At 41.9% G+C, this 19,855-nt stretch overlaps 1 protein-coding gene across 1 annotated transcript in view; it reads right to left on the bottom strand.

Moving 5' to 3' along the window:
* The window catches only part of srcin1a (SRC kinase signaling inhibitor 1a), a gene marked incomplete at both ends in the record, with an annotated part of 118,036 nt that overhangs the window by 34,738 nt on the left and 63,443 nt on the right, over window positions 1-19,855 (bottom strand). The window contains 3 exons of the mRNA XM_080511974.1: window positions 7,086-7,112; window positions 12,378-12,733; window positions 13,627-13,656. Coding sequence (XP_080368100.1) covers window positions 7,086-7,112; window positions 12,378-12,733; window positions 13,627-13,656 — 413 coding nt within the window. The remainder of the gene's footprint in view (window positions 1-7,085; window positions 7,113-12,377; window positions 12,734-13,626; window positions 13,657-19,855) is intronic.

The following is a 19,855-nucleotide window of genomic DNA, read 5'->3' on the forward strand; positions in this document are numbered from 1 at the left end:
AAACAGCCAGCGGAAATAGAGCAAACACTTTTGAAATTGAACATTAGGTTCATCTTGTCCATATAGTATCATATATAATAATATACACACACACACAGAGTGATAGTAGTGGTGCTCAGTGATACTGGTGGCAGACAGTGTCGGAGCACAGAGAGAAAACTGTGATGCTGACAGATAACCCCCACCGAGTTTTCTAATAGGGTCATTTATCTAAACTGTGGCCACACCGAACAACAAAGCACACAGCAGCTCTGCAGTGTGTCACCCTGTGGCCCCGCTGGCCTCCAGTGGGACATCAAGAAAGAGAATTTTCAATTTCAACAGACTACAGCAATAAAGATTTGGATTTGATAGCATTTAATTTCATACTAATCATCTTTCTGTTTATGGTTTTTTTACACCTTTTGGCAAGAAAGGCTATTAGTATAGCTCCTCGGAAAATATGTTTCTCTCTATTATCTGGATTAACTGTCATGTTTAACTGTAATGCCCTAGTGAATGGGTCCCAGAGGCAACCAGAGAGGGGTGAAGCCGGCCATCCCAGCTCCGCAAGGTACCAATCGGACTATTGGCTGGGCTCTAAGCAGTTGCCAGGCAACCGTGAGAAATTACTCATTTCAAACAAGAAATAGTTTAATACATGACCCCAAATAGTTTTACAAATAATTGTTCCACAAATGGGTACAACTGCATCGTCAAAAAAGGTCAGACTGTCATATGCATTATATCATAAAATGTCATATATTAAAGTAGAAATCAAGTGCAAGGACTGAGAATAAATACTGGCAGTAAAGGCAGAAAACACTTTGAAACCATTAATTCTATAGTAGAAATACTTTTACTGAAGATTACAAATATTCTGCCAGAAACATTTATTTCGTACTGACCAGCTGTTTGTGCCCCCCCTGGTCTATTAACATTATCTTCTGCTAAATGCTACTGTTATTAATACAGCTGAGAATAAAATGCATCTTTTGTGCATCACAGGGTTGCCACTCTCTCACATGATTAGTGAAACATGTGTACGCGTCAGTCGTGAAACTTATTTAATTCCACATTTGCATTCCGCTTAAAACTTCGCCCCATGTTAAGTTGTAAGGTTTCGGTGAAATCTGGACTTCCCGTATAACCAAAGCACAACATACTGTTAACAGCTGTTGGGATCCTTAAAGAATATGAATGACTGTGACGCACATGCTGGAGAATTATAATGAGAAAAGTGTTTATATAAATGCCTGTGACCTGTGACCTGTGACACAGGTACAAGCTTCTCTACTGGAAGTTATTTTCTAATTGCAATGCCTTCACTCTATTTACATCACATTCAGTTCTAAAATATTTAGATAAAATTACACTGTGACTGTGTCCTCCTCCATGCAAACTCAGCGTGGTGGCATTTGACTGGATCCTTCGTCTCAGACATACTTCAAGTGCGGAAAAAAGCAGCTGCTAAATTAAACTGTAAAAGGTAAAACTGAAATTCTGTGAGACAGTGGAGTCAATAAAAAATGTTATACATAATTATGTTGAACCTCGCTATCTGAGCAGCTCTGTTCGAGCGACACTCGGGGCTTGATTCCGTGTAAAACTACAGCATAATATTTCAGCATGAAAGCAAATGAGAGCAGTTCTGTTTTGACATCATCGGCATGTCCATGTGAGAATTCAATTTTAAAGCTTGAAATCCCAAATTTGGCTTTCGAAGTGAAGTGAATATGTGGATTGACGGCACATTGTACTTCAGCTGCTGTTTCAACAGGCTCCTAACACTGGCTTCCATATTGGTGGTTTAGGTGACAACGAAACTGAAAAAAACCCCCCCAAAAAAACCTCTATGCCGCAACTTTGCATTGTAAATAATGTATGTATATGCACCATCTGGCCATGCATCTGGTCCTGCTAGACATGCTACTGTTATACATGATGGGTGTTCATAGCTTCTCACAGAAATTGGTTCAACCTCCATATTATGTTCCTCTCGCTCTCTTAGCTCGCAAGTCAACCTTTTCTCTGGCAGGGATGCTGACTTTTTCAACTGCACTCAATTACTGTTGAGAAGTCTACACTGTTATAAGGGCATCGGCGAGAGAGGGGAACAAGAAAGGAACAGCATGATCTTACAGGGAACAGAGGCGAATGGAGTGGAAAGCAGAACACGGTGGTCCGACAACACACCTGAGGCTATAAACTGCATTAAATTCATGGCAATCTCCCACCATGGCCTATTGTGTTCCTCTGCCAGTGCATGATGACAGGAGTATATCCACACAAATACGCACACAGATTGATGCTTTGAGAGCATTACTTTGGGTTCATTAAAATAATTCATTCCCAAGCTCCATATTTTTAACCTTAAATATCAAACCACACTGTAACCTCCAAATGCATAAAAGTTCCTGCAGTTTGGAAACGTTGCATTAACTCACATTTCTCCCTCACTCAGTGTACCACCGGTGTTGCCACAGCTATTGACCCTCACCAAAACGTTAACTGACCTTCGTCTTACCTGAAAACATGCCATCACCTTAAAAGTATTTTTTTTTCCCAAATGTCGACTTGTAAAATTAATTTACTGGAAATCTTCAATAGATAACCCATTAACTTTAACTTCACCTGGCAGATCGGCGCCATCCTGTTTTGTCAGCAAACTAGTTAACCTCGTACAACAGGAAGCAGAATATTCACCTTCTCCTCATTAAAATTTCAAGGCACAGATGGATTTGCTCTTTGGCTGCAGAATGTTTGAGGACTTGATAGACTCACTGTAATGAGACCAATTTTCCACCAAGCAAATGTTAATTCATCTGGAAAGAATTTAAAAGGAACCATCTTCAAAGGCTATGGGTGTGTGAGTGTGTGTGTGTGTGTGTGTGTGTGTGTGTGTGTGTGTGTGTGTGTGTGTGTGTGTGTGTGTGTGTGTGTGTGTGTGTGTGTGTGTGTGTGTGTGTGTGTCACATCAGGGGGGAGGCCAAAGAAGGAGAAACAAATCTGGTAGTGGTGGTGGTGGTGGTGGTGGGGTATGGGGTCAAAGGTCAAAGTTTTCAGTCATTATAAAAAAAGGAGAGTAAATCTATGGTCATATAACCAATGTAAACCTTAAACCGGGTGCCACACAGTGGTTGGCACTCCCGTTTCACAGTGAGAAGGTCCTCAGTTCGAATGAAGGTTGAGTGTGAGAGCCTTTCTGCGTTGAGTTTGCATGTTCAAACATGTCTGTGCCTACTCAGATTTACTTCCGCAGTCCAGAAGCGAACCTTTGAAGTAATCTGGTCCCCAAGTGTGAATTTGAGCGCGTGTGACTCTCTGACTATGTCAGTTTGCCCTGTGATTAATTGGCGGCTTTTCCACCCTTTGTCACGACCCTGAATAAGTGGAATAGCTCATGGATGGATGGTTGCCGCTGTCACACCAGATTTCATCGGTTGTATCCTTAAAGGTTTCACACAAAGGTAAAATGTTTTGACTGTCAAACTGTGATTGACTTGTTTTTACATCTTTGAAACACATTTTTATTTGTATTCTCAATAAAGTAGCATTAGCCACCAAAGTGTCCGTCAGCATCCATTTTAAAGTGCGTATTCAGACAATTTCATGTTATGGCAGATTTGAGGTGGGAACTTGTGCGATATTCCTGAATACTGATCAAGAAAATGTACAAAATAGAATACATGCCTACTCTTTTCTCTGACTATCATACTTCTCGTGCTGTTGTGACACTTTGCCAGACTTGAGCGAGAAGAGATACAGAAACGTCAAATGGGGAATAATAAGTGTGAAGCCTCTGAATCGAGGGTAGAACTTGTGAGATTGGTGTTAAATGGTTAATATTACAAAACTCACACCTTGTCCATGCCTCTTCTTTTTATCCATCTCATATTTCTTTTTTATGATGGTGTCTTTATCTTCCTAAAAACATTCTGCCTGCAATTGCTTGCCTTATCGCATCACTTTTCATGCCCCATTCTACAATTGTCCTCTACCACCACCCTGAGCTCACTCTTGATTTTTGTTGAATTCCTTATTGTAGGCATAAAAGCCTCCAACTCGGGTCTCCGTTGGCTGAGGGCAAAGCCACAGCTGGGTGGGTTGTTTGTGCTCTCTGCATTTGAACATTTTGCATCGAGATGATCTCCCTCCAGCCACAAGCTTTGTTTTCTTTTTTGTTGTTGTTTTTTTCCCCCACAGACAAACTACTTTACAGCTCTGCCTTTGAGAAAGCAGAGAGAAAGCAGCGCTCCAAAATTGATCCTACTCTCACATCTGTTTGGCTCTACCTGATCTTTGCTCCCATTATTTCTCCTCATCCAGTCCGGGACACGCTACCCGCCACCAGCCATCCTATGCTTTTTCCTTTACAACACCAGGAGTCATCAACGCATGGAACAAATTGCTTTGCCAAATTACAGTGAATTGTCGACGCAATCAGATTGCTTAGAAAATGGTCTTCCATTTCAAAGGAGTGAGACGGGAGTGATGATGGCTGAGATTGCTAGTCAAATGGAAAAGGAGCGAAACAACAACCTGGTGAGGATTACATGTCCCAGACTATTTCATATTAACTGGGCTTGTCAAACGCGTTGCAGTGAAGTTTAAAACGTAATTTTATTTCGAATATACTAAATCTGCAACAGTATAATTTATTAATCATGAGGCAGAAATTGCACAGTAACATCCTGAGGGAAGCTTTGCTGGTTGGTTGAGGGAGGAAGGGCGGAGCGTTCACAAGCTTTACAGCAATATAAAGACAGCAGAGCATGATAAAGAACCAACATTAAAAAAAAGAATCACCGGCTGTCTGATTGATGAATCCAAATGCAAATCCATTTTCTGTGGCGCCTGTAGTTGAGGAGAGAAAAAAACTTTTGGATGAACAGGGAGAACATGCAAACTATACACAGAAAAACCCTAAAGCAGTTAAAAAAAGCTACAACAGTTCAGCCTCATCTTCGATCAATAGGAAACACTTTGGTTGTTTTGCAACTAAATTGCAGTCGTGCTGCAGTACCTTATGGGGCTGATTCAGCTGATTTATGTGTTCCTGATCGGGGACTGGAGCACTTCATTTGGCGCATTAGAATGCAAAGCCGCCATGGCAACATCAAGTAATGATGCTATGAAGAGCAAGAGACTGAGAGCTACAACACTGGTCAATCAATTTGACTGACAAATCGTACTGGCTATAGTGACAGGAGAGTCATAGCTTTCAATGAATTACAGAATAATTATGAAACAATTAAAAATTCAATACTTCATTATCATCACCATATTAAACACTCCATAGTATAAAATTATATTATATCTATTATGTCTTTACAGTTTTATATTACATCTAGTTTACATTTTGTTATCTCTTGAGTTGTGGTATTTAATGAAAAGAAATACATTTCAATGTTTTCGGATCAAGTTCTCTGCCTTTCTCTTTTTGCAAAACTGGGTAAAATATCTGATCATCTACACCTCTGTCCAACGGAAATGCATGTACATTTCGACATGGCATTATTGACTACTTAAAATGTCAGTCAAGTCTGGAACGCATTGTGTTTTTACCAAAATACATTGATGTACATAGGTCAGAAATCCCTTGGACATTGTTCCACGGGGTCTTTCATTGAGAATTTTGTTAAATTAACTGATCATAAAAAAGAATGAACTTGTCCCATTCAAATTTTAAATCATAGATTTAAAACTCTTTGTGCATTGCCATGTAAGAGTACAGTCGGTTCCTTAAAGTTAAAACAAAATGAATTAGTTGTTTACAAAAACAACTTTTCTTTATCTCTTTTCGGGATTTATTCCTGGAGGAATCTTTAGTATTCTTCTGCGGGCACATCTCATCACGTCCAACTGTTCCGTCGATATGCTGCAGTCTCTGACATTATTTCAGACAAGTCACGTGCAAAAAAGTCTGAAACCAGAGGTCTTGAAGAAAACATCTCACTATGTAATCCAGATGAGAGGGTAGTAAATGTGCACCTCAATAGAGAAAGGCTGCTAAACTAAAATAAAAAGTGAGCAGCATATACACTCCAGAATCCTCTATTGTTATTGTAGAAAAGAGCCATTGACTGTGACCACAATGTGCATCAGCAGCACTGCGTGTTTCATGAAAGTTCAGTTTTTTCCCTGTTTACAAAAGTTGAGTGGTGTTTCACAAACCTTGAATTCTGCAAGCCCTTTTCAGAGACTACCGGCGCAATGAAAGTTTGAGAGTTTCACCTGAAAACGTTGTGTAAATAGGGCTGTAGGGACACATCTCTCGCTCTCTCCCTGTCTCAGTACCCTATTTCCAGTCATACTTTTCTTCCAAGTACAAGCACTTGTGGGAATGAAGGATAAATTGCTTAGCCTTTGCTCGGAGTCAGGGCACAAGTCTATTGATATTCAGTGACTTTTTCACCCCGCCCGAACGATATCCGGCGCCTCAGCTAAGCTCTTCTTTCAGACCTCCATCAGTACGTTCTTTAACCTGCTCTGTTTAGACAGTTGGCCTTCCTGTCTGCTGCTGTGAGGTATGAAACTACAGTGAGATGTTTCCCAGGTAACAGTCTGACCAGATATTAGTTCAGCGGGAGTGATTTCCAAAGTGTGTTGGTGATTAATACAAACTGTATTTTTATTCTCTGAACCTGATAAAAAACATTCAGCAGCCCAGGCATGACTCAGGCTTCTGTGCTAAATTCAAAGCATTATTTCGGTAATGCCTCGACAGCACGTCTGGAACGTCTTCTTAATGTCTCAGTCGCTGAGACGTCGACAAGGTCACATGGCTTCCAGCCATTAATGTCATCTGACGCGGGTATCATAAATCCAGAGAGAATCATCTGCTGCAGATTAAATGGAACCTGGTAAGTTTAAGCTGTCACCCCACCTGACACGTCAGCCCCCCCCCCCAACACACACAACACATACTTACTCACACATATTGTCTGGAGAGCCAAGACACGCCTGATGAGCTGGGTGTAATAGGAGCCAAAGGAGCATGGACATTTGCTTGATGATGCATCACAGCATGACACGCACACGCACACACAATGGACAACAAGAACGGTGAGCATGGGTTTATACAGACAGCAGAGGACACTAACCTTAAAGCTCCAGTAGTTGGGTTGTTGCTGCGGAGTTTCATGAATTAAGAAAAGGAAGACAGAAAAAGAAAAGTTAGATATTTGCTTTTTCTAATAATGCTTCCGAGGCAGTGGAGGCAGCCAGCCCTATAAAAACATAACGTGAAAATGGCAAAGAAAACAAGATAAGTCGTTTTCTTCAACATGGCTCATTACCGAGCAGTTTTGCTATATTGATCCATTAATGTCGGTGACAGCTTCATCTAATGCGACTAAACCTCGAGCGTTACGTTTGCGTGTCAGAGGCAGGCTGAGGCTGTGTTATGAGGGCGTCAGGTTACACTGTACCTGAAACAAGATTGAGCAGTTGGCTCTAACCGGTGAAGGGGGAGGAAATGAAAAGAGTGAAATCGAATCAAACAGCATCCCACTCTGTTGTTGCGGTTCTGGCTTGTCTCCCAGACTTCTTCACGGCAAGCAGGGAGCCACTCTGTCTCATTCTCACCGAATCCCAAGGCCCCCAGTCCCTAGCACCTGCTCACCCGCTGATTTTCACCGGTCAGTCCTGTACCTCCCCGTATCTGTCCGTTTGCTCTACCTGCTGCCTGGCTGTGTAAGGAAAGGTGCTTGCGTGTGTCGAGAGAGGCTTCGGGAAATCAGCTTTTCATTAGACCATAATTACTCCACAGTCAAAACCAGGCCAAGCCACTGATGGCCCAGAAATACCTCAGAATGACATGGAAAATTATAAAAAGATTGGGCAGAGTTCATGAATTTTAATTCTAATCCAAACTCTTATTCCAGTGCTTATTCTTATCTGCAGGCAATTTTCAGTTCATTCAGCCTCCCTGCTGCAGAATCCACATTACTCTTCGAATGCAGAGAGGAGAAAAAACTGACAGGCAGGTTTTGATTTATGATAGTTGGTGGTTTTTCATTATCTGCCTTCCATGTTAATACCGCCTCAACAAAAGCCGAGATTATTTCTGCAAACACAAGCATCGGTGGCACCATTTTTAGTGACAACTACCTTATTGTAATCTAAGCTTTCATTTAATCTTTCATCGTTGGACTTTAATGCCATCCTTTGACTGCCTTTGCATTTGTTGATCTTTCCTCCTTCTTGGATATAATACTTTGCTTCATTTTGATACAGAATGAGGAGTCCTAATGGACCTCATCCAGAGGAGAAAATGAGGAGTGACGCTTGACAAAGTAATTCACCTGTGACCCAATTCCATACAAAAAAGGCTCTAAAGTACTGTGCATGACAAAGGGATCTAAATACACCTTCACCAGGTGAAGAAATGAGCAAACGTCATTGTATACAAGCATGTTTGAATGAAATGTGCATTTTGTGAGAAAAAATTTGTGTTTCAACACTGCACATTAACTTTTTCTCAAGTGGATAAATTTTTAAGCAGGCGGCCATAATTGCAACAGTTTTACATATAGACTCAGATCAATGCAGTATCTACTGCAGCCTTTTAGCTACCCTGATGGAAACAAACACAGGCTGCAGGCAGGAAGAGAAAACAACACTACACAAGAGATATTCTTTAAGATGGGCCGTGGCTTTTCGCCCTCGAGAGGGTGTTGTCACTCATTGTGTTTACACGGCACATAGTTGAAATCCTCCTTAGAATGACAAAGTTTTGTCTGGATGTAGGACACAGCTTTAGGATTGGGATTGACGATGCCAATCAAACCTCCAAAAGAGACATAAACAACTTAATTGGATACAAGTGGCACCATTGGGGTTTTTTGGGGGGGTTTTTCCCTCACTTTTCAAATGTAATTTAAAACCCACTTGTGTAGTGCACTAACAGTGTTGACTTGGAATATATTCCATACTAATACTCTGATGTTATATTGTTAGGGAATGCATACGGTTCATTAGTAAAAAAAAAAGTTTCATAAATTTAGACAATATGCCTTGCATTCTCAAGGTTTGAGTTACAGTACTGTGAAGTATTTAAATATGAATTATTTTGCCCTCCAGGAAATGTTTCGTTAATGAGGAAGCGACTTGTTCTCTTTATCATTTTAAGTGTCAGAGGTGTTAGCCGTGTTTGTAGAAATGTGTGTATACAAGTGTGCTTATGCTCACTGGAACTGAGGCAAGTGGTACACAAAATGATAAGGAGCATAATCTGAGCCTGTGCTTCCTTACCCCACAGCAAATGCATTTCAACCAACACACGTCGAAGCAGTTATTTTTAAGGACGACTCTTTGATGTGATGCAGAGGGGGAACTTCTGCCTCGCCGCAAGTCGTTCTGTTTATTGAACGCCATATATTGTAGGTGTCCGGAAAAACCATGTATCTTCCGGCTCTGAAGTATTGAATGTTCCATTATGGGTTGATCAATCCTTTGGATCATTTCACATGGTTGTTTTTCACGGGGGGGGGGGGGTGATCAGCATTACACATGGAGGGAGGCGATCACTGGAAATGTGAGTGCTTAAGGTTGGACTGAGCTGGCTTTGACCGCCTCTTCGTGTGTTATTCAATCATTCCTTCATTCCTTCATTCATCCAATGTGGTTTCATAAATAAATCCCTTGCTCAGACAAGGCTAATGATTTTATTTCCCCACAAAGTTAAATGACTCAGAGACCCAGCTTTAATGGTGCCGAAGTGATTTGTGTGTTCGTTTTCTTCCAGGGCTTCTTTATTTGTTGTTCTAATGAGGTTTACTCACAATTCTCAGGTAAAGCAAACACATTCATTGTGGCCCTTTTTACGCTTCACGCTGCTGCATAGAAACAATGACCCAGGACTTTGAGCTGTAAATACTGCACTGTGAGGATGCAAGAGCCTTTTTATCAAGGTAAGCCATTTCTCCTTAACACTTCCTCATCCTGCAGGCATTACTTTCAACACCTTGTACTATACTGTCAGTCACTGTCACATTTCCTAATTCTCCCATAATGCCCCACGATAGAAGTACCCTTTTGATGTGGCTTTGCAACTTAGCTCAAATGTGCCCCTTGTCATTTTTAACTTTCTGCTAAATTAACTAAGCTGCATGCAACACATATTTACATGTATGATTTAGATATCAGAATAAAAACCTGATCCTGAAAACACATTCTGGACTGCTCAATGCATACATCTACACATATACACATGTGGACTCTGGAGACCACAGAGCGGAAACCGAAGGACGTAGTCTCACAGAGTGGAGCGCTGCGTTACCTGACCTGCATGTAAAGCGGGCTGCACTCACTCCACCCCTCCTCCACCTCTGTCTCTTTCTCATGGCGTCATCCTCTCTGCACTCCCGCCCCCCTTCCGTCTCAATCATTCTTACTCGTTACTCCTCCCAGCCGAGTTTGGTGTTTGAGCATCGGAGCTGCCGTTTCCTCCCGTGTATTTAAAAAAAAAGGGCACACATAGGCTTGCTTAGTAAATCAATGCTCACTCAGACACACAAAGGGCTCTCTGTACAGTTACACTGTCGTCCACCCAGCCTGCATCTCGCCTTCTGCCTGCTGAGCATATGCACACTGTCACCACAACAACCACAACAAACACAACAAGCGTGGAATTTAATCCCTGCAGACACATCCTTATCCTCTCCACACACACACGCGCGCTCACATTCACAGGCACACACACACACACATAGCTTTCTACAACAGCCTCCAGTTTCCAATTCCTCCTCACCTGCAGTGCACCTGTGCATGTCCACCACTCCAGTCATCCTAGGCTGTCCATCAGGTGCAGCGAGTCCTCATCGCGTTTTCGCCCGTCTCTCCCTCCCTTTGCTTCTCTTGCCCACCTCTCTCTCCCTCACTCAGTCTCCCTCGCTCTCTCTCCCTGTCTCGCTCTACAGTTGCACATGCGGCGGAAACTCTTTTATTTAATTCATTACAACACCAGCCGATTAACTCCTTCGCAGATGGGTGGCTGGGTCCTGCTGGTGCCGGCTAATTGAGCAGCGGGCTGCTCCACTGGCTGCTGCGCTCCTGTTCAGCTCCTCCTCCCTCCCGCCTTTCTTCCTTCGCTGTCCATGCTCTGCACATCCACATGATGACAAGTAGTCCTGGGCTCTGCTGCTTCCTCCCCCGTGCAGTGAAAATGCCCTGTCACTTCAGGACCTGTCCACTCCACCGCCTTCAAGCTTGCTTTTTTTTTTTTAGCTCCCCGCTTTCTCTTCGTTATTCCTCCATCCCTCCTGTCTTCGTCATTGTACAATTCCTCCTTCTCTACACAACCTGACCTTTGCAATGCGATATCCCTCTTTGCAATACACGGCAGACGTTGCCACGGCAACTATGGACTCCACCTGTAATTCAGCCACCTTCTCTTGCTCACACACGCTCTTCCTTTTTTCCTTCTGCTCTCTTTTCCTGATGTGCTTTTCTGTCATGTCACTACACTAAATTGTATGTGTTGCTTTTGAAACACGGAAGTCATGTTCATGTACAGAACAGAGTGTACGAAGGTGTGACAATGACATACAGTGATACTAACATGGGAAAAAGTAGAGAAATAGCAGAAAATGTGAAGAGCAAAGGAGAAACATTAGAGCGAGAGCCACATAGCATACTCAGTATGTCTTACTGGATGTGTTTGCAAACTTGAACAATGTGACGCTCTCATGGTAAAGGAACAAAAGAGAAACTTGGCAGCAACAGTGTAATGACGAACTTGGTTTAAATGAACACAGTATGGGCTACTGTGCTTCTCCCATTCTGGATCTCATCTGACAAAAGACTTTTTGTTGCCTGATAGTACACTTGACTGTATTTTGTGTCGATATGTGACGTATTTTATCTATTGACACAGATTTAGAATATGAACTGAAATGAAAACCTGAAGATGCATTGTTGTATCAGGCATCAAGATGTCAGCAGCATATCCTTTAAGATGAAATGAGGGTTCTTAAAGACCAGACTTGTTCATCCCGGACAGCCCACATATGAGTAATTGATTGGAGATCTGCACAAATTAAAGGTGAATTTAAACCATTCTTGAACATAATCCACATGGATGTCAAGACCTGAGATTTGCCTTCATCACAGCGTCGTCCCTGGATTGCCATCTTCACCAGGTAAACACCCAAGAACACCCAAGACCACATAATTCATCACACCAGACCAACTTCACTGCTCCGTGGTCCAGCTCAGCTGCTCATGTTTCCATTGTAGGTACTTTAGGCTGTAGCAAGTGTCCCCTTGCTACATAAAACATTCCGCCCACCAACAGGCGCCACAATAAAGGTGTTCACTTCATCTGTCAGTCGTCATATTACTATGGCTGATCTGTATACATCTGAACAGACTAATAGGAACGCGTTGGTTACCTGTTCTCGTGCAGCTCGCTCTGAAGTGCTCCTCATGCTGGCGTGAGAGGGTGAGGGTGACGGCGGGTTGTGGTGGGGACTGTGGTGTGGATGCTGCAGCTGCTGCTGCTGCTGTTGCTGCTGGTACTTGCTCTTCAGGTGATCCATGAAGGCATCTCTCTTCCGTTCCATGTCGGCCTTGTGCAGGTTGGTGAGCGCCTCCAGGCTCTGAGCGGCACTGACGCCATGGCGGTGCTCCGACGTGTGCACCAGGCCCACATTGGAGAAGCGGCGGGCGCTGTTCCCCAGTGTCCGGTATTCTCGTGGGTATTCCAGGTCATCAGTTGAGATCATGTGACTGCCACCACGCTCGGGATCTGAGGGGTGAGGAGAGAAGATGGGGAGGGAGGACCGAGGAGAGAAAAGGGGGGAGGTAAAAGAGTGTGCAAGAAAGAGGCGAATCACCACCCACACATGCATGTAGGAAGATTTCAGGGTTGAGACGTACGGACACACAGCAGGCACACATCGGTGAAAACAAATGAGGCAGAGAGAAGGAAAGTGGAAAAGGAAAGGATAGAGAGAACAGGAGAGTGAAAGAAAGAAATGGGATGGGATGTTAGACAATTTGCCACCAGGACAGGGCGGTTTCTTGCAGAATTATTGATTTCAAGTTCTTAGGCAAGAGAAATGAGAAAAGTAAAATACTTCTGCAGTAAATCAAAGTAAGAGGCTCACGCTGGCTTTGTTTTCAAGAATACCCCTGTGATGTTCCTGCATGTCCTCTTAAGAGGCTTTCGTTTAGGTTTTGGGGGGAAACAGAAAAAAAAAAAAAAAACCTGGGAAATTGACACGATGGAAAGTCAGGTGGGAATTATAACTAAGGCGTCTTTCGTGGCTGTCACTGTGTTTGTTCTCCTGTCCATCTGCCTGAGCGTTCCCTCCACCTGTCGATGCCTTCTGACTTGTCCTCTACGGAGCCTCACTACCTCTTCTCAAAGTTACTGATCCTGCTGTCCATTTTTAAGGAGGCGCATCACTCTGACAGCCCTTGGCCTTATTTTTTTTATTTTTTTTTGTATCAGCGCTCTAAATGACAGACAACAGCCCACGGTAGAGGGCAAACGGGAAGGGAAGGGTGACAGCCAGAAGGAGACAGTATTGTTACACACACACACACACATACACACAGAAAAAAAAATGCGACTGGAATAACAAATTAACTTGAAGGTGTGATGAAAGTGCAGGAGCCATTTAACCGCTGAGTTACCTTGTTTAGGATAACAGGCCCCAGCGTTGGCTAAAAGAGAAACAAGCCAAGGGTTAATTTGTGTGTTTGTGCACAAACGTGCATCCAAACACACCAGGACACTGTCACATGATGGTCAGAAAAGAGCTATCGAGACATGATAGCACTTTCTCTGAATCACGATCATTCAATGCATAATGTATGCATTATAATGTATTCATAAAGGTTAACATGGGGAAATGACTTGCTATGAATACTAACAGGGAACAAGAGTAACCCATGAATGGTTACTGTCATGCATGTTTTTACACAGAAAAGTTGAAGTGATGGTACCTTTAATTTTATTGAATAAAATATCTTCAAACTTTTAACAGGTAAACAATCAATTCAGACACGGATAATAAAACTAATACTGACCAAAGCAAAAGCATACAAGTACCAAGGCTGAATAGGAGTAAGTGAACTGAACCATCTGTACATTAAAGGCTCATCAGCAGCATTAGAATGAGCAGAGTAAAGGAGAAGCAGAGGGAGGCTCCTCGGGGCACAAGCAACAAATGGACTGTTAATGAACACGGAGGAGAGGAGGAAGCCGGCCAGATGGAGGCTGCAACGCTCTCCAGTGGACAAACCTTAACAGAGAGGGGGTCTGTTCGGGGCAGGAGGTCTATGATTGTTCTAACGCAGCTGCAATCGAACCACGTTTGCATCACAAGCCCGTTTTTCCAGTCTCCTCATTCTCGGAGAGATATCACTCTGGAGTGTGATCAACTGTTTCAACACCCTGCCCCTGACATGCCTCGCATTATGAAGTGCTGATACTCTGAGCAGGGATAAGGCCAAATGGACTGACCTGCCGGCTAATAGCATTAGCATCGAGTTCTTCATCGCACATCAAGATTGCGGGCCGTAATCGCTTGCCCCCTGTCTTCGCCTCCCAGATCTCTGGTTTACACTTCATTAGGCTGGAGCTTATTGTGCATCAGCTAACAAGGACCTGACTCAAGGGCCCCATTACAATAGCTGGCAAAGCCACGTCTATGTACCATGGCTTATTATTGTGACTGAGCATCTTTGATGACAGTGAAAAGCTGAGCAAGCATCACGGCTTGCACACAAACATAAACAGTATCAAACAGTGCAACAACAAGCAATATGGCTTTTTCGCAGAGCTGTGCAATACTGGCCAAAAAAACTTTAAATCTCAGCGTTTCTCAAATTTATGGGCCGTTTCTCTCTCTCCCGAGTCAATTCACAGTTTTCCTCTTTTAAAAGTTTTATAGGTGTTCAATTGACACAATAAAGCCATCAATAACAAGATTGTTTTTCAGTTTACCCGTTCATTAATTCTTACAGCCACGAGAGTTACGCCGATGTCAGCCAACACATGGTGCGCACTCACACACATCCACACCTTTGGACAATTCAGAGCAACCGATTCACCTCAAATAAGACCAGGCAAGCTTTTCTTGGGAAATATTACAAGGTGGAAATAAATCCAACTAACAATGCAGTTAAAATAAAAATATGCAAACTCCACCAAGCAGATCGCTGTGAGGCAACACATTGCTAACGGACGCTAAAAGAAGAAGAGATGGGTTTAAATGCTGCAGGGCGAAGTCCTGAAATACTGAAGTAGGCTTATATTTCACACATTCACTCATCTCCAAAAGTAAAAAGTTGTGATTTGATGCCTGAACCCCAGTCTGTGAGTACCACAGGCACATTAAGCATTTTATTAGGCATGAATATATTAGTGCTTTACAGGGAGGAATCTTGAAAAACTAGATGGGTACTTGCTGAATTTGAGTCTCTCAGTGACATTGTGCCACAAACTTGTCTAACTTGTGTTTTATTTCTCTCCACACTATGAGAAATTCACACATTTTGGAATTTATAGTATTTTTAAAGCTTAAATTGTGGTAATACTTATTTTGCAATGGCTAAAAAACAAAAAAGTTAATATTTGGAAATATGTTTTGAAGAAAAGTAGCTTTTCTTTATGTAATAAGGGCTATTTAGAAAAGTCAGTTTGTTATAATCTAAAAATTAGTCCTTGCAGAATAAATGTTTTCCTTTAGCAAATATCAAACTGTTGCCTTCACCCGAGTCGATGAAGTCAAAACAATAAGAAACACTGTATTTAGTTCATAACTGCTGCAAGATGAGTGTATGATGAGCAAGTGACTTTAAGGTCAAATACATGCTTCCTATTTACAAAACTCTTTTTCGTCTTATTCTTAATCATGGATTTGTTTCAAGGAAATTACTGTCGATACCTGGAAAAAACTAAATATTTAACAGTTGAATTCAAAGGTACATTTGACACCAGATCAAATATGGGGATGCAACTGAAAAACATTGCAAACGGCACACAGAGCTCTCATGTTTATCACAGCAGGAGGGAAAGTTGTGTGGGCAGGAGAGTAAGAATAGAAAATGGAAACAGGTTATTCAGTTTTACTTTTGTCATTCCCAACCAATACATTTCCACACAAGTTGGCACACAATAATCCTGACAGCCAAAACAATCTGCGCACGCCCACGCAGGAGGCGGCATCACTTCAATGTACATGAAGGAGCCTTGATTGGGGGGGGGGCTTCTGCTGAACACTTTATCACAATGAAAACAATGGCTATCCGCAACTCTCGGGCTGCTGCAGGCCACACTGCACCGACAAACGACAATAATTTACCAAAAAAAAAAAAAAAAAAGCACAGCATGTTGGTCAACTTAATAATGGAGGGCTTAAATGACATTGGCAGTGTGCCATCAGAACCGATAGGATCTGTGAGGCCAGCCGCTGAGGTCAGGATGGTACTGCCAACATGGAGGGCAAGGTCAAGAGCATCGACCTGCTTCAGTGGGCGCTGAGAGATAAAACAATACGACGGGGTGGGGGGAGGAACACGACTTTGAAAAACTGGAGTAGCAGTTCGTGGGTTTATCTAAAATAGATTTGAGCTCAGTCTGAAGACTTTTCAGGCCCGAGTCTCCTGCTTCCACTGCATTCCACCAGGGTATATTTATATTTATATATATGGGAAATTTGAGTTTGAGACGGCTTGTGCCAACCCACCCACAACGACTATCAATAGACACAATATTCTGTTTCACCACAGCCAAATTCCAGAGAGCAGACATCCAAAAGGCAAATATGTTTCTCTCTCGCTTCTTTTTTTTCTTTAGGATCACCCGCTGAACTGGACTACAAGCTTGGTGGGAAGAAATGCGAGTCATCAGATGCACAGACATATGGCGTGAAGAATCAGAAAAAGGTGATTTGGATGGAAACAGACTCTGGAGTTGGATTTCGAGGGATGTAAAAACAAATGGGTCAGAGGGAGTGGAGGGTGTACAAGAGTGTCACGGGGAGATAAAACAGCTTCAGGCTGCAGGGAAACACAATCCCGGATTTCTTAATGGCCAGATCTAATGCTGCATCCACTGACCTCAGAGTCTGAGCTGTTTTTAGGTCAATGTCTCGAAGCTGCACTCTGGGAGCTTCAAGGACTCCAAGTTCACTTTTCACTGCAGGCAGTGGATCTTATTAGGATAACAAACTGTTCTATTGATGTTTCCATTGCAAGCTTTTTTTTTTTATTATTTCAATGATTTGTACATCAAACTTTGTTATAGCATTGTAATGTAATCATTTACGTTTTAAGACCTTCAGTGAGTTCAGGTTTATTGGATGTGTCCATATTGTTTACTGGCTTATAACAGTTTTTCACAGGAATGTCACTTCATTCTAAACTGGAAACTTTGAGACTGCACTTCAGATTGAGTCTACTCAGTATTTATGCAATGTTCTTTTTTCTTTTTCTTTTTTTACTTTTTTGACTCAAATGAATGAACTTGTTATTTTTGAAGGCATAAACAATTCATTAATCAACTAAAGGTGAAGTGTCCAAAGCCTCAGCTTTATTTATCAAACCACAAATCATTTAGATTACATTTGTGCCTTTGTTGAAGAGTGTTTGTCGGCACCAAAATCTGTGACCACACTAAACTTTATGAAAGATGGACACTGTCTTTTTGAAAGGCTTCGCATATTTTAGTTTTATTTTAGTTTTTAGTTTTCCTTCATTGGGCAGATCTCTGTCAGTTCATTGTATTCTGCCCTATTCTATTAGCTCCGTATTGTGCTCCGTTGTCGTGTAAACAGATGCTGAAAACGCAATGAAAGTGTCACTTAAAAACGTTCTAATGGTGTAGAAAAGATTTCTTTCAAAACACAAGGAATACAAGTTATTTCTTATTTGAGACCTCAAACTTTTAAACAAAATGGGTTGAAATCCTTGATAAATCAAATTTCTCGTTTTTTCCAGTATCACGAGTATTCTATTGAAAAGTTGTGCTCTGAATGCTGCCTGTCTTCCTCTGACTCACACAAGGTCTTGACTTGCTGAATAGTCTCGATCGTGCGCTCTCAGACAGAGAGGACGCATCAGTGAACAAATATACAGGAAGGAAATAACATGACATGCAATTACTTAAAGATCACGGTGAAAAAAAAAATCAACCTCCTGTCCAGAAATTTATCAGACAACAAACATGAAACCTATTTTCACTTCAAAGATAAACAGTTTTTTTCAGACAACCATTTATATTAATAGATTCCTTTATTTTATAAATCTTTTCAAATTTGTGCATTAGTTAAAAGTGTATGTTTATTAATGCAGATAGGTTCTGCAGGGGTCTGCAACCCAAAAGAGCAGCATGTGGCATGTGACCACTCTGTACTGGCTCCTGAAGCTTTCAGATAATCCAATAAGAATAAACAATTTTTGAAAATTTTTATTACCTATGTGAATGACTCTTATTTGCCAAAATTTCTCTAAAAAGTAAAGGCTACTCTACCAGGAAAAAAAAAAAAAAAAAAAAAAAAAACTTCCCATAAAAGGAATCAGTTCTGCACACAGAATAAACCAATACATGAAAACAAGACCATTCACACTCATTTCCACACATTTCCAACCCCCGGTTGCCGACATGGATCACAGCAAAGTCCATTTGTTTGCAAACAAACTGGAATTTGTAGCCATCCAACTTTATCTTTGGAAACCTGCCGCATCAGTTTCTGGGGTATCAAAGATGGAGTCGTGGCAGCTCATGCAAAAATACCAACACTTGAACGATTCAGCCCCAAAAAAGCCAGACTTTTTCAAGAAAGAGTATTCAAGCCACAAGAATAGTCTTGAATGTCGTGAGAGTGATCGTTGATCATTTTCCAAGTTGCAAATCGAGATCTAGTGAGATCAAGTGAAAACTTTGAGAGTTTCCATCACCGCAAGGCGTCAACAAACCCAGGGACGTTTCACAAAATCGAAATTCTGGAAATATGTGTCTGTATGACTGTAATGACAAATTTCTTTCAGAAAGGTACTGACAACTGGGGCCTCAATATTGTCATTTTGCCATATAGATTCTCGTAGAGTAACTTTAACAACATAGAAGAACCAAAAGCAATTAATATAAGTTAGACATATTTTGTGGCTCCAGATAAGTTTGATTTGCTAGAAAGTGGCAAAAAAAAGAATTTTGTTTAACTTATTGTTACTCTGTTGTTTCTATCCAATTCTATATTTATATTATCCAAAATTCTACTGTTAAATCAATAGTTTAATGAGCTGTTCTAATGATCTCTCTGCCCACTTTATTTGTCGCGAACAGTTTTCATGTAAAGAAAAGTTCCACTCTTTGATCCTCCGTAGCAGAATTGCGTTGTTAAAAGGTTGTTTTATTGAAAGTTTCTCTGATAGTGCCGTGTCCTCTCCAGAAGGTCTGCTGTTATGCAGATGGCTCCGGGAAGCACGACGAGCTCTTCCCTCTGATACACAGCCCAATTTACTGCTAGCGTGGCGAGGCTTCTTGTGGGACGCCGGCTGTGACAGCACAGGGCACACAGACCAGCCGAATATTAAACCGAAGAGGAACGAGGGGATGACGAGACATTGCGGAAAATCAGGTGAGAACTGCAAACCTTAAATCTGGATTGTTTATTAAAGCTTCGTTGAACTTTTCATGCTGCGGGATCAGTTAAGACAAATATATTGGAGGAAAAGGGAGAATATCAGGGCGAAGCATGAGCCCCTGAAAGCTCTCGATCATGGCTGCAAAACTTAAGAAAGCTCCACAAATATGTAGACTTTAAACCAGAGGTGTCAAACATAAGGCCCATGGGCCTGTAAGAGGCTCTAATCCGGCCCCTTCAAACCACCGAGCAAATTGCAAAGATTTCAAAGA

Source organism: Blennius ocellaris, assembly GCF_963422515.1.
Source record: "Blennius ocellaris genome assembly, chromosome: 16".
NCBI classification, from domain to species: domain Eukaryota; kingdom Metazoa; phylum Chordata; class Actinopteri; order Blenniiformes; family Blenniidae; genus Blennius; species Blennius ocellaris.